This window comes from Thermobia domestica, chromosome 11 (genome assembly GCF_964235325.1).
Source record: "Thermobia domestica chromosome 11, izTheDome1.hap1.1, whole genome shotgun sequence".
In the NCBI taxonomy this organism is placed as follows: Eukaryota; Metazoa; Arthropoda; class Insecta; order Zygentoma; family Lepismatidae; genus Thermobia; species Thermobia domestica.
The window spans coordinates 183,282,100-183,298,549 of record NC_137464.1 but is presented as its reverse complement, the minus strand read 5'-3'; the positions used below and the strand labels follow the sequence as shown (position 1 = coordinate 183,298,549).

At 37.0% G+C, this 16,450-nt stretch overlaps 1 protein-coding gene across 1 annotated transcript in view; it reads left to right on the top strand.

The window, feature by feature from the left end:
* Positions 1 to 12,924: 12,924 nt before the first annotated feature.
* Positions 12,925 to 16,450, top strand: part of Echs1 (Enoyl-CoA hydratase, short chain 1) — a 47,086-nt gene continuing 43,560 nt past the window's right edge. The window contains exon 1 of the mRNA XM_081731412.1: positions 12,925 to 13,290. Coding sequence (XP_081587538.1) covers positions 13,191 to 13,290 — 100 coding nt within the window. The 5' untranslated portion in view covers positions 12,925 to 13,190. The remainder of the gene's footprint in view (positions 13,291 to 16,450) is intronic.

The following is a 16,450-nucleotide window of genomic DNA, read 5'->3' as shown; positions in this document are numbered from 1 at the left end:
CCATAAGAGGAACACCAATGGGTCCTAGAAAACGTTTACCGAATTTTGTTATTTGATAATTCCCAAATTTAAAAGGGAACATAAACATATAAAGGTAATAAACCATATAACGTGCTAAATAGGTGTCAATAACCTCCGAAATTCGATTTTTGGTAGTTCTTTACCCATGAAAGGGAACGATGTGGACCATCCAAATTTATAGTGGTACATATTGAAGTCCTGTACTATGATACCAAATGCTTATATTAAAACAATTTCTAAAACCGACTGGATGAGCCAAAATACCCCTCCCAACTTTTTCAAGGGGTGCGTCAATGTACCCATGTCTTATGATAGGAAATGAACCCATATACATGACCATATAACCATATAAGGTAATAGAACCCCATCAAAGGGAAGAAATTGGGCCAAAAACCAAACGCATGGTACAACATATTGCTTATGTTTATATTTTAGTAATTTTTACCCATGAAAGGGAACAAGATGGATCACCCAAATTTATCATGATACATGTTGAGGTCATGTACTATGATACCGAATCCCCTCCCGGGGTGCATCAATGTACCTATGTCTTATGATAGGGAATGGACCCCTATACATGATCATATAACCATATAAGGTAATAGGACCTCATCCAAGGGGATAAATTGAGCCAAAACCAAACACGTGGTTGTACTAAAATTTGGCAATTTCGTACCCATCAAAGGAAACGTGGTGAACCACCCAAATTTATAGTAATATATATTAGGGTTCTATACTATAATACCAAACATGTAAAAGGGGCAATTTCCAAAATTAAAGGGGTGGGCCAAAGTACCCCTCCCGGGGTGCACAAATGTACCTATGTCTTATGATAGGGAATAGACCCCTATACATAATCATATAACCATATAAGGTAATAGAACCTCATCCAAGGGGATAACTTAGGTCAAACCAAACACGTGGTACAACGTATTGCTTACGTTTATATTTCGGCAATTTGTACCCCTAAAAGGGAACGAGGTGGACCACCCAAATTTATCATAATACATGTTAGGGTCCAGTACTATAATACCAAATATATAAAATGAGCAATTTCTAAAATTTAAGGGGTGGGCCAAAGTACCCCTCCCAAATTTTTAAAGGAGTGCACAAATGTACCTATGTCTTATGATAGGGAATAGACCCCTATACATAACCATATAACCATATAAGGTAATAGAACCTCATCCAAGAGGTTAAATTGGGCCAAAAGACCAAACACGTGGAACAACGTATTGCTTACGTTTATATTTTGACAATTTTGTACCCCTAGAAGGAAACGAGGTACTATAATACCAAATGTTTAAATTGGTCAATTTCCAAAATTTAAGGGGTGGGCCATGGTACCCCTCCCAAATTTTTCAAGGGGTGCATTAATATACCCATGTCTTATGAAAGGTAATGGACCCCTGTATACGTCCATATAACTATATAGGGTAATAACACCTCATCCAAGGGGATAAATTAGGTCAAAAACCCCCGAAATTTGAATTTTTGGCAATTTTTTACCCCTAAAAGGGAATGAGGTGGACCACCCAAATTTATCATAATACATATTAGGGTCCTGTACTATAATACCCAATGTTGAAATTGGGCAATTTCCAAAATTTAAGGGGTGGGCCAAGGTACCCCTCCCAAAAATTTCAAGGGGTGCATTAATATACCCATGTCTTATGAAAGGGAATGGACCCCTGTATACGCCCATATAACCATATAGGGTAATAACACCTCATCCAAGGGGATAAATTAGGTCAAAAACCCCCGAAATTTGACTTTTTGGCAATTTTTTACCCATGAAAGGGAACGACATAGACACCCAATACTAATAGAGGTACATACTATGGTCCTAGGCTACCATACCAAATTTTTAGATTTGGCAATTTCCAAAATTTAAGGGGGGTGGTCCTATGTACCCCTGCCAAAATTTAGGGGGTGGGCCATGGTACCCCTGCCAAAATTTATAGGGGGTGGTCCTAGGTACCCCTAGGTCATTGACCCTGGGCCAAGGTCATTGACCTTTGACCTATGACGTCACAAAGGTCGGGGTCAAAGTCCAAAGTGAGACCAAGTGGGGCAATTACTACTGACATCCTGGCTCCCCCAAATGGCCATCTTTAAAGTTTACATATAATTAATAATTTACCGTAAAATAGTGTGGTATCTCTTATTTACACCATTCGGAATATTACACGGTATATTTTCTTATGACAGCAGATTACACAGTTTACTGCGATTTATATTTGACAGTTTGAAGTCAAACGTTTTAGCAAGGTACTACAATTAAACAATGGCAATAAACTAATAAGTAAGTGCATTGTATTTTTGTATATAACTAGTGTTTTAAAAAACATTTTTATCAGATGGAAAATTTGGTGAAAAATAACGTTTTCATTTACTTTTTCAGTTTGTATTTCATTCGCTCTTTTTAATGCTACTTGGAGTAAAACAGGAAGTGAGATATAGCTGTTAATAAATAATTATGTTTTTTAATCACGAATAATAAATGTTTTTGTCAGGAAATCTTAAGAAATTAATTGCAATTTCAAAGAAAATCAGTCTTATGTATAAAGGTAACAAAAAATATTCTGTCGATTTTTGTGGAGCTCTGTATTCAATTGGCCCTCACACCGTGAGTTGAATGCGAATGGAGGTAAGGCGAAGGTCAGTTGTTCGTGTGAGTACATCTAACATACTACCTGGTTCTGGCAGTTCAGTTACACCGTGAACTTGCATAAGGACATAGTGAACATGGGACCTCCACAGAGCGTCATAAGGGCGTGTATGCTGTACAAGTTCAAACTGGGGTCAAACGCAGCTGCAGTGGGCAGGCCTTTGGTGAGGGTGTCGTGACTACGCAGATAATGCAGTGATAGCTTAACTAGTTTAAGGACGGTGACGAAACACTCGAAGACGAACCACGTGCCAGAAGACCAACACATGTACTTAATGAAGATCTTCAGTCAGCAATTGAGGCGAACAGTGGCCAGACATGGGAGGAACTGTTACTACAATCCAGTGTGAGTGGAGAAGCCATTCGGCAGCACCTACAACTTGGGAAGCACAACAAGTTGGGTCGATGAGTCCCACATGATTTGACTCCGGCCAGAAGACAATGCGAGCTGACGCCTGTGTTTCTTTGCTGTCTCGTCTGAGGAAGGATACATTTATCGACAGGGTATTGACATATGATGAGAAGTGAGTCCTGTGCGAAACTTCACGGTGAAGTCATCATTGGTTAGCATCCATGAACTTGTTCTAAAACAGTAAAAACCAGACAACGGGAACTGCTACCAGATGGTCAGAGAATTAATGCAACTATGTACTGTCAGCAGTTGAGCAATGTTCAAGAAAAACTCAAAACTCTGGAACCGGCACTTCTGAATCGTAAAGGGGTCCTGGTACAGGACAATGCTAAGTCCCAGATGGCAAGGATGACACGGGACACCATTCTATGCCTTGGACGGGAAACACTATTGGATCTGCCATACTCTCCGGACATTGCACCGTACGATTATTACCTGTTCCATTCCTTGGACAGTCACCTTAGAGGACGCCAGTTCAAATCCCTAGTAGAGATGCAAAATGCACCTTATACCTTCTTCGCTTCACGGCCCACGAAGTTCTACAGCGATGGAATCCGCGGCCTCCCAGAACGTTGGCAGAAGGTCGTCAATGCTGATGCGGACTATTTTTGATCTTCCAGGTACTCTTAGCCCCAGGTGATGTCGATGTTCGAAGGTGGTGGGTGAAAAAGCAATATAACTTTCTTGGTTGCCTTTATAGATAGGTTATGTATACAAGGGCTTAAATTGAAAAATTATGCACAAAGGTATAATGATTGGTACGGGACAATAGTTCTTGGTTAAACAATAAAAACTGTCTGGAATATAATTTATGGAGAAAAAGCAATAAATAAATAAATAAATAAATAAATAAATAAATAAATAATAATAATAATAATAATAATAATAATAATAATAATAATAATAATAATAATAATAATAATAATAATAAGCTAAAACAGTGTTTTTAGTTTTCCGCAAGAGAACCAAAATTTTCCAGTTTTTCAGGCCTCAAAAACACTAGCTGCAACACTTTTTTTTTTGTTTTGTACATTGTAGCTGGCCCCCTTAAAAAACGACGGGCCCCTCCTACTTAAACCTGCTGGCTACGCCCCTGCCTAGAGTCCCGTTGATTATAGAATTTGGAGCAACTAGCTTTAAAAAGTATGTATCGATTTTAGAGTTACTGGCAAGTGTAGATTCATCCCGTGTTAGCATTTTATTAGTTGTAGTGTAATGCTTCTCTATATTCTGTATTTTTCATTTTAATTATCAACATTATTATTATTATTATATAATTAGTTTAACAGAGTAATAATAAGCAGCCATTTTTGTAACGCATAGGGATGGGCACGAGTCGAGCTAAAACTCGATTCGACTCGAATTCAAATCGAGTTTCCAGTCGAGTCAATGGTAATTTTCTTCAGTCGAGTTCCGAGCCGATTCACTGCTTTTGACGTCGATTTTCGAGTCGGATCGAGTTTCATAAATGGCTCGTTCGTTCAGCTCGTTTTAACTCGTTTCGAAATCATGGCCTGATTATACTGAGAAGCGAAAGCCATGAGAAATGTAAGCAGTAATATGAATACTTTGAGTGTTGCTCACGAGAGGGGACACTGCTCGCATCTCTTCTCATCTCTATAACGAGACCAGAAGAGTTATCGAGTCGAGCTCAAAGCTGTCTCTTTCGAGTCGAGTCGAGTTCCAAACAAAACTTGCTCGAACTCACGTAATGCAAATGACATTTTAGTCAGTGTTACATTATATGAAAATGTTCATATAGCTGTACAAAAGTTTTCCTACCCAGATTTTACTTTGGGATTAATTTAAACATGTCTTAATTAATCTAATTAGCTTTCTCGGTATTCCAAGTTCTCTAAGAACGATGTATAATGTTTCTCTCCTAACCGAGTCGTACGCCTTTCTAAAATCAATAAATAGTTGATGTACCGGGATATTGTATTCCCACTTTTTTCGAGTATTTGGCGAATGGTAAATATTTGGTTGATAATTGATCGATTTCGTCTAAATCCGCACTGATAATCTCCAATAATTTCATCTGCGTAGAAGGTCAATCTTGCTAATAGAATATTTGAAAGGATTTTATAGGATGACAGAAGAGAAATGCCTCGATAATTATTACAGTCAGTTTTGTCGTCTTTCTTGTGAATTGGAACAATGATTGATTCTTTCCACTCTTGTGGCAATTCTTCCTTGTTCCAGATAAGGAGAATGAGCTTGTGTATCTTGTTCCACAATTTTTCGCCACCAGCTAAAATGAACTCAGCTGGAATTTCATCTACACCCGGAAATTTGTGTTTCTTTAATTTCTTTATAGCGGTTTCTACCTCTATTCGGTTGGGTTCTGGAATATACGGTTCTTCGGTGTGTATCTCTTTTTCTCAAAGCACATTAGTTTTTGGCTGCGTGTTCAGCAAATCGTCAAAGAAATCTTTCCATCTATTTAAGATGCTATTCGTATCAGTGAGAACTGTATCGTCAGCTTTCTTTAATATATAAGCACAAGGTTGATAGCCTTTCTTAAATTTGCTGATCCTCTTATACATGTCCCGAATGTTTTTATGTTCATAAGAAATTAAATTTAAAATACTGCTTCAGTTATTGCGGTCCCTCTATCTATCTTATTCAATAGATGCTTCAAGGAAGGGTATTATCCCACCAGTTGGAAACTATCTCATGTGACCCCTATATCTAAATCAGGACTTGAAGATTATGTATCCTCCTATAGGCCAATATCTCTTCTTTCTGTAATATCAATTATCTGCGAAAAATTACCAAAGACAGGCTACTTAAATTCACCTCACTTTATTTCCACAATTCTCAGCACGGCTTTCTACCGAGAAACTCAAGTCTCACAAACTTAAGTACTCTTCTTTCATGTGCAGTCAAATATATGAATAACAATACTCAATTAAATGTTATCTACTTTGATCTCTCGAATTCCTTTGATTCTGTCAGTCACATTCATCTTCTTCATAAACTCTCCAATAGATTTAATATATATACATGACAAATTTCTCTCTTTAATCACCAGCTACTTGAAGGACCGTAAACAGAGTTGTTCTTTCTGGAGCGACTTCTAACCCCCAACCCGTGATCTCAGAGGTGCCTCAGGGAAGTGTACTTGGGCCTCTGCTATTTGTCCTGAATATGGATGATCTCTACACGCACTTATTAGCTCAACCTAGTGGTCTCTGCTTTTTGCTGACTATTGTAAGTTGTATAGAGAAATATCGTGTCTCCATGACACAATTGCTCTACAGGAAGACATAAATTACCTTATAGGCTGGTGTGAAATGTGGCACTTGAAACTCAATAAGAAATGTGACAGTATTATTATTACTTTGAAAAAGTCTCCTGTTCCCTCCACATACCATGTCAATGATTCCCATATCACACATTCTGCTAGTCATAATGATCTTGGTGTCATCTTTGATTCAAAACTCACATTCTCTGACCACATCTCAATACTTAAGAATTCAATGCGCATGTTGGGACTTCTTTATCGATTCACTGAACTACGCACTGTTTCATCATTAGTAACTTTTTATAAAACTTTTATAACGCATAAAATCGAGCTCTCCCATATGGGCCATGGTAGCACCTACACACCCAGACTCGGACTGACCAGGGCAGGAGGGCAGGAATCCCTGCCGGGGCCCCCTCTCTTATATATAATAATGAATATTGAATAACATGGAAAGTAAGATAAAACATGTCTGCTGTGTTGGAGCATAGTTACTCGTAGTTCGTTCCGTTCAAAGAGTTCGGGGCCCCTGCATGGAATGTAGTCCTTGAGTCCCGGGACCCTTTATTTGTGGTCTAGAAGAATAGTAAGAATATATTTTAACAACGTGAAGAATGGGAATCCAGCATCATATTGTCTAAATGTGTATTGAGGCCCCATGAATGCCGAATGAGACTGACTTTTATAAAGTCCTCCTAGGGCCCTTTGTTAGTCGTTTGACAAGATACCGCAACACCATAAAGAAACAAAACAGGTCCCCACTCTAAGGCCCCATTACGACGCGTAAATGAAGTTGACAGCTTTATGAAGAAAAGCCACCCCTCCACTGCAAAGGTTTTACAAGACACTTAAATTTGTACTACTACTACTACTACTACTACTACTACTACTACTACTACTACTACTACTACTACTAATAATAATAATAATAATAATAATAATAATAATAATAATAATAATAATAATAATAATAATAATAATAATAATAATAATGTGTGTTCCTTTAAGTGAGGCTCCTGTTGGGTCCTATACCCCCCAGTCCGGGACTATACACATCTCTCCAGTCCAGACTCTTTATCGCTATAGTCCGCTTCCGTATTCCTGCACTTCGAATATTATTTAAAAAGGAACTCTTGCGACATCTGAATATCCAGACTCCAGAAGTACGTAGAATTATCTCTGACCTGAAATATCTTCATAAAATAGTGAATGGAGACTTAAGATCGGAAATATTACTTCAGGAACTATCCTTATGTGTTCCTTCCTGCATCACCCGAAATACCCACCTATTCCACCTTGGCCGTCCTAGGTTGGCAATTATACAGAGGTCTCCTTTTTACAGAATACCAAACTGTTATAATCAATTAAGAACTGATGTGGACATTTTTTGAGCTATCCGGTGTTTGATAGAGCTCTTAAACGAGTTTTGACGGAATAATATTACTTTTACACTCTTTTTTGATACTGTTCTATGTTGTTGTTGTTATTGTTGTCTTGTTTTTTCTTTGTTTTGTTAACATTTCCCTGTGTAAAATGGCAAAGTTATGTTGTATCTGTCAATTTGTTCAATAAATAAATAAATAAATAAAATGGTTTACTGTACTTAATCCAAACTGCTACTTTTATACTTTATTACAATGATATAAGAATGTATCATACATTACAATGTAAAAGAATATATGGCTCCTCTTAGTGAATAACCGGTTAAGTCGACTTTTTTTCAAAATTGAGATTTTAAAGATATAAGCTTCTATTGGCGAGTTCTCCATAGTGTAGAAACGGTTAAGTCGAATTCCTAAAATTGACGAAGTTACAGCATGTGTATAACCAGTTACTTCAAAATTGACAAGGTAACTCGAGTTAACTCCTTATTAATGGAAATATTTGTTTCGTGAATAACAAGGTAAGTCATTTTACCTGTTTGTATCCGTTGTAATGAACTTTGCACTGAGCGTGAATAAGTGGTTAAATCGAGATGACCTGTTATAATAAATTCGTATAATACATATTGCGTTGTTCTCATGTAGATTTAACCTTTTATGTTAACTAAAAGCGGAGACTTATTGTGTCACATTTCGCTTTCCTTTGATGCCTTTGTTTACTTTCTAAAGAACCGAAAGCCGATATGCTGGAAATATTATTGCAGCTATCAAGGGCGCCGATCAGATTGTTGATGATGTAGAAATGCAAGCAGAAACATTCATTCCAGCGTATTGGGCAGAGTGTGAAGTTTCGTACTCCAAGATCACTCGAGCACAGGAAGCAGTACGACTTGCAAACAGAGCTTATTTTGAAAAAGAAAACACGTCCGATTCTGATAAATATAGCTTACAATATGAAGGTAAGCATATTTCTTTAAATTACTCATGTTACATAAGACACTGTAAAGTCTTAGGAAAAAGAGAAGTATGTAATTATCATTCACATCATCCGGTTAATAAATAATATGTTTGAAGGATTAAGGGTCAGCTGTGGTACCATCTTGAGATTTGTCTGGTAAAGCAGAAAATTTCCGAAAATTCTTTTCAGAATTTTCAGTGGTGGGGATCGAACTCAAGATCTCTCGAATACGAAACCAATGCTTTGCGTGGGAACGCAATGCTTCAATACTAGCCAATTCTATTATTGAAATAAAGCTTTTTTAAGTAATTGATTAATGAATGTAAAAGTTAATAATAATAATAATGATAATAATAATAATAATAATAATAATAATAATAATAATAATAATAATAATAATAATATAACAAAGCTGCACTAAAATGAGTACCAACTAATCCGAATGAGACTATGACAGGGTTATTGCGAAGTCAGAACCTTAATATTTGTTACCGTTATAAATGCTGATTTTCTTTTGATTAATACAACATATTTTTCTTTGTTTTCAGATTCTAGAAGCCTGAGGAAGACTAGGAAACTGATATCCACCCATACAGAAACTGTTTGTGATGACTCTTGATCGAATTGTGACTTAGACTCTGATGACAGCTCAAGAGATCCAGATTTTAATGTAAGCTATTCGTCAAGTAGCGACGAACAAGAGATAACGTCCAGAAAACAAGTTGGTCGTAAGAAGGAAAAACTAAAAGATGTAGGTGCTCCCAAAGACTTTAATTTGGAGAATTTCGCTTCTTCGAGTTCTGTAGTTGATACAGTCTGCACACAAACTGGAAACGCAAAGTTAGAGTGTGGAGTGATTTCCATAAATCTCCCGCAGTGCGTGCAAAAAAATAGTGAAACTTTGAATCCGTTACCTGAGAAAGTAATCCAAAGGGAAATAAAACCACGTGGTAGAAAAGAGAGAGAAAGAAGCAAAAGACTAAGGAATGAAAGGCATGCATATATCACAGAATAGGAGAAGGAAGTTCCGGCAAGAAAGATGAGTAAACTTACTGAGTGTAGAATGAAGTGTGCTAGTAGATTCACATATAGTGATCGCCAATTGTGTTTCAATGAGTACTGGAAACTAGGTTCTAGTGATGATCGTGCCAAATACGTGAGTTCTTTAATCACTATCAAAGAGAAGAAAACAGAAAAAATGTCCGGTAGGAAAAAAGAAGACACGTGAGTGTCACTGTACGTATAGTCTCATTGTGAAAAATGACAGACATCCAATTTGTAATACATGCCTTCTAAAAACTCTTGTAGAAACTAAATCATTTTTGAGTGCGTTCTTCAAAAGAAAAAGCAGTCACACGCTGGAGTGGTTCCTGAAGACTTGAGAGGAAAAAATCATCAAAAACAGTACCAGAAGAGAAAGTCCAAGATGCGAAGAATTACATATTGTCTTTTCCAAGTTACGAAAGTCACTATTGTCGCAAAAGAACATCCAAAAAGTTCTTAAGATGTACCGATTTTATACAGAAGGAAGAAGCAACCCTATTTCGCTCTCCCTATATTCTAAGTACTTTCATGAGTTGAATCTTGCATTCAAAAAACCAAAAAAAGATATTAATATTTGCCATAAATGTGATTTATTGGAGGTTAAAATTAGAGCGTCCGAAGAAGGTAACTTGGAAGAGGTTATTAGTGTATGTACCGAACATCACACACTCGCCGAAGAAGCGTACAGCGCTAAGCGAAGGGACAAGGAAATCTCTAAAGAAGATAACACAAAGATGACTTTTGCTTTTGACCTCCAGCAATGCCTCCCTATTCCTTATTTAACATCATCTGTGTCATTTTACAAACGATTACTGTTTACCTTTAATCTAACAATTCGCAATCTCGCTTCAGATGAAGCTACGTGTTACATGTGGAATGAATCTGTGTCTGGAAGAGGAGGTAACCAAATACAGTAGCATCATGTCTTTACCAACACATACTGAACCTATCATCTCATGTTCAAGAAGTGACTTTCTATTCTGATACTTGTGGAAGGCAAAATAAGAATAGTCATGTAGCATTAATGTTTATGTATGACCTTCACAAGAAAACAGAGTTGCAAGTAATAAACCACAAGTTTCTAGTAAGTGGCCATACTCATATGGAATGTGATACCGATCACTCAATAATAGAAAGGGAAAAGAAACGATCTGGCATGAAGATCCATCATCCTCATAACTGGATGCACAAGTAACAGGAAGTTGCCTTTCAATGTGATTTCCATGAGAAAGGAGATTTTTTTTTTCTTTATTTTAGCAGTTTGTATAAAGGTGACGGTCCCTTCGTATTGTGAAAGCTAAATGAAAACAGGGGAAATTTTCTCTGGACCCTGTGCAGTGGCTTCAGTATGAGAAGCATATCTTCCAGTTTAAATACAAGCACTCATTAAAAGACGAAGATCCGTTCCCGATGCTGAATTTGAGACGACGGCAAAAGGATTCAGAAATGCCATCATTGTCCTTGATCCATGAAGATCCTGTACCTATCAGTAAGGACAAGAAGAAGGGCCTTCTGGATTTGCTTCCATTGATAGATCCTGTGCTCCATGACTTAAAGAAATTTACGAACATCTGATGAGATATCCGGAATCGATCCAGGCTTAGAAGAATTTGATCCGGACTCTTGAACTTACTGTATTCATTACGAGCACGTGTTTTCTTTTTGAATTCCATTGTGTGAACAGTGTTTAACCATTACATTGTATTTTTTTTACATGAAACTGGGAAGTTAAAAAACAGGTTTAAGTATTGTGTCTCAACAATTCATGATTCAAAGGAATTATTATTCAGATAACTTCCACTGTTTTAAACTTAGTGAGCAGTATTGAAAGAACTGTCAATTTTAGGAGTAACTATTCAGTACGAAATATGTAATAAAACTGTTTCGGTAACATTTACTATTCACATTTTTAATATTTCACAGGTTTTTACTATATATTATGCACGTGCATAACCAGATAAGTAGGTCAATTTCGCAGTGCATAAGCAGGCAACTGAATAAAACAGTGCAAAATCACATTTCATTGTTGCATATTCTGGATGAGATTTTGCAACATAACACATCCTAATGACATAACTATATCGTCAAAAAATTGAGTTGATTTGGCTATATTCATACTCACAGGAACCAGTAGAACTTTCAAACTTCTCTCCTGTAAAATTGACAATTCCCGACTTGACCGGTTATTCACTAAGATGAGCCATATATCAAGATTCTTAATATAAACTGGGAGTACATAATAGTTTTATAAGTGTCAACTAGGTTTCAAACAGGCCCAAGTTTCGTTTTGTTCCCGGGTAGAGGTGGAACCCGGGAGGGGGGCGCGGCGCGCTGATTGCAATACTCATGCAAAACTTACACTAGGCAGCTAGACAAACATTGCAGTGACGATTGTCCGGGTATCGCCCAGTGGGGATCCAGAACGGGGACACAGGGCTCGCGCACTCCTCCTTGAGGGGTAAAGTATGTAAATTAGTCCCTAATGAAGCACTTGTTCAAAAGCTGTGGAAAAAAAATTAAAATTTCTCTCAAAAGGAAGATTCTGAATGCGTTCTCCTCATTGCAGATAATGTATGCGTTTCCAGTTCATGGCAATCCTGGATTCTCTCCTGTTGTACAACATGGCTTTCCTCAATCCGCCTCCAGAAGGGTGGAGATAAATACGTATTACGAAGCACTGCAGTCCACATTTTTAGTTAGTGAACCATCGAAAAGTTCTCAAGTTCCTGGATCCGCCCCGGTATTGGTTGTTGCCAATTAACTGTCGTTTTTTGCAAAGGAAGTTTTCCGTATTCTTTTTTTAGACCTTGCACCCTTTTACTGTGCCCCCTGGAGCAACTGCTGCACTCGCTCCCTGACCCACTCACTACTGGGCATAGGATGTGTTGTAAAATTTTAGAATCATAGAGAATTTGATAATTAGATAAAGTTAATCTTGAGACAATGTGTACAAGTCAGTGCCTCAACAGCATCAACAATATTCAGCACTATAAAAAATAGTCAGTCTTACATTACCGTATTATAATTTATATTCTTAATAAAATTCCAGACAGTATGTCACGATGGTATGTGCGTTCAGTATAATGTGTCGTCAGGCAAAAAAAAAAAAAAAAAAAAAAAAAAAAAAAAAAAAAAAAAGGAACCATTGATCTAACAACGATACGACTAAACGACTAAAGTTCAGCTTTCAGTTATTCCCGACATGAAACCAGTAGGCTATTTAGTTGACAAAAATTATGCTGTTTTTCTTTAAGTAACTTCTTTTTTCTTAGCGACGTGCTAAACATTCCTTGAATGAGATAAGTACTTTTCTAAGGTTCTACAGTTATCTCTTTCACATAATTATCAAGTAATGCTGACTTTCCTGTTGGCAGGTCCAAGGTTCGTACATCTAAAAATCACCTTCTCCCAGCGTAGCAGAGCCACTCTCATAGTTGATTGTTGATTTTAGGAAGATGGCGGCTAGTAGTTTTGTGTCTCGTGTTCTGGCTGGAAATATTAAACGATATCGTGTGTGTCATTTGACTTACGTGAAATGGATGAGTTCTACTGCTTGTAAGTGAAATATTAGAATATAAAAATTGGTGATACTGTCAAAGTTTAATTTATACTTGGTAATTATTTTAGTGATAAAGCCATGGGCGATCGTAACATACACCTTTAAGCTACTATACTTAAATAAATCACAAATTACAGTGTTATCATCACCACATTATTTTGCACTGCTTTAATATTACTAAAATAATGTTTTGAATAACAGAAATTGCGTTTATTTTATTTTTTTCAGGATTACAAATACCGAAAATATGATGAATCATGATGATTAGCCTTGTACTTATTGACACCAGCAATATTTCGATATACCGGTAATAATGAATACTCTGATATTACTATTAATATAGACAACCTACACTATGATACTACTTCAGTAGATTGAGTTTTGGTGGAATTTACATTAGGGATGCCTCTAATAATTAATGACAAACACCATCCTTTTTCACGAAATCTACTTAGTACCGTACCAAGAACAATTGGCGTTTCATAGGTGACGATTACTCTGCGGGATTGCTTTAGCAATCAGGGTTCCCAAATGTCCCGGATTTTAAGGGACAGTCCCTTATTTTGTGATTTTGTCCCGCGTCCCGAGGAGCTACGATATGGGACGGCGAAAGTCCTGTATTTTAAGACCAATGGCTCTAAATCACAAGCTCCAATTTACCGACTTATCGGCTATTGTTGAACAGTTGGAATTTGAAGACAAAGTATCATTAGACAACTTATATGATGAATTATCTTCAGTAAAAGATTGTATTGATATCTTGGTGGCGGAAAAGGACATGAGTGTGAGTAGCAGGGTTGGCAGTAATCATGGTTTTTATTGAAAAAAACAAAAACCTCGTTTTTTTTTGGGGGGGGGGGGTTAAACCAGGTTTTTATGGTTTAAATAATTTGCTCTAAGTATTTATATCAGATATAGACAGGAACAAGTTTGTTTCGCCCTGATGTTATTATGCAACAATCGGGTTATGCTGGAAGGCCTCTCATAAGCTTAAAGCGAGATCCAGACTTCTTCTCGTCTTACATCTGAGAGAAATTGTTCTCCATTTGAACTCGAAGCCAGGACTAATTGGCTACAAATGCGAAACGTCTGCCGACTCACTCACGAAGGACTCCTGACAAAAATAGTTGTACTAATCTTTAACATGCTTGCTAATATAATTGTCAAGAGTCATTTCAGAAGGACAAAAAGATAAACAGTTGCACAAGTGAAGGCATTATACAGAATTCCATATGGACAATTGCAAAATATACAGAGTACGGAAGAACTAATTTAGTCCAAGATAGTTCACTACAACTTTTGTTAGTCCAAGTTAAAGAAATAACAACGATTTAATTTGCATATCAGTAAGAAAAGTGAATAAAGATACGAATTATTTGAGACCATTTTGGCTCTGACCAATTTATACATAGATACCAAAGATACTTATGATTTCAATAAATGCCTCTCGTGGGGTTTGTATGACCCCCCCCTCCAAGTACGACAATTCGATTTTACCAATAGTAACTATTATTGAAAAAGGAAACAATATTTAGAATTTTCCTTTGATTGCAATTGCATAATAATGATAAACTATAAAAAAAATCACAAAAGAAACATTCATAAACTTATGTAAAAAAGTTGCTTTTGTAGTATAATTTCTTTGAGTAATGAATAGCGAATTTAGGTATGAATATAATACGAATAATATACGGGAGTGAAACTGATAACCCACAAATGCGTGTTCATCAAGATTTTACAAATACTTACACTTTTGCTAACTTTTTTCGCGTTTTGGTTTAAACCAGTTGGCTTAAAAAAAAAAAAAAAACTGGTTTAAATCATGGTTTAAACCACCTCGGTTTGAACCAGCCAACCCTGGTGAGCAGTAAATGACAAATGTAATTTCAGAAAATGTCTGTATTGTCATTTTTTAAAAGGTCGTCTCCTTTTTCCTAAGCATCCCACCGTCAAAATCATATGTGGAAAGAGTTTTCCCACATGTGAATTTGAAATGGAACAGGTGTTCGTTATGAACAAGGAATAGGTGTTCTGGCCAGTTGATGAAAGCTGGACTTATAGTAGTAATCAACTCTTCGACTTTAAGCTGCATTCTCTTCGACTTTAAGCTGCATTGAGTTTTTCAACAGCCAAAGAAAAATCCAAACTTGAAAAAGATTATGAGTACATTTAAGTCAAGCGTGAAGTACGAGTTTTTGAAGAAAGTGTAAGTAACCTAAATCCAATGTATGAAAAGATTTACCTAATTTTTCTTATAATGACTCTTTGTATTAGTTCATCTTTCAGTCTAAAATGATTACTCTTTTTATTTGATGTTTGGTTCATTTTTTTACCATTAGATCATGTTTATCAAACTCCGTAATACTTATTGAAACTGGTCAACCTGTCCCTTATTTTGACTAATTTTATTTGGCAACCCTGTTAGCAGGGGAAAATCGTAATAGCTATAAACAGCGTTACGAATATAAACGGCAAAATTATATGAAACCTTCAAAAATCAATATACATACTGTGTTAGGTAGGAACTATATGCAGAATTGCATTTTTCCGACACAGAACAGGGCGAAGCTGGTGGACTGTAACGCGTTAGCGACGGTAAATATTCTTGTAAACTGTTGTTCACTTCAAGCACGAAGCAGGATGTGTTGTCGCGCGTAGCGCAGTCACTTTGATATGTAGTCGGCTTTGTTATAAGCAGTCGGTGGGGACACTCAGTCGGAAAGGTACAAAACCCTTTATAGATCACCATCCTGAGTGAAGTTTTTCCCTACTCATGAAGCAGATGCCGGGATGGTACCTAACAAAGGTCCAAGGACGTATGGTCGGATTTTAGCGGGTGCGGTGAGATCCGTTGATGATTATATTTGCGAAGACATCTGGTAGACTCACATTCCTAGGAAAGCACTTGGATTCCGTTGGTGTTGTTGGCAGAGTTGAGTTGAGAATTCTAGACGAGTGCAGGTGAGAAGTTTCGGGCAAGATCCCTTGACTTCTGTCTGAATTTTTGCTTGGCGTTGTTTTTGGCGAACGTATGTCATTGGAGAGATCAATGACATCACAACTGTCACTGATCCCTGAGGTTCTTCATGGCTGTTTTTTCACGGCGGTCTGGGCATTCTGTATCTTCTCCGGGGCTGTTCTCTTGTACCAAGGGTG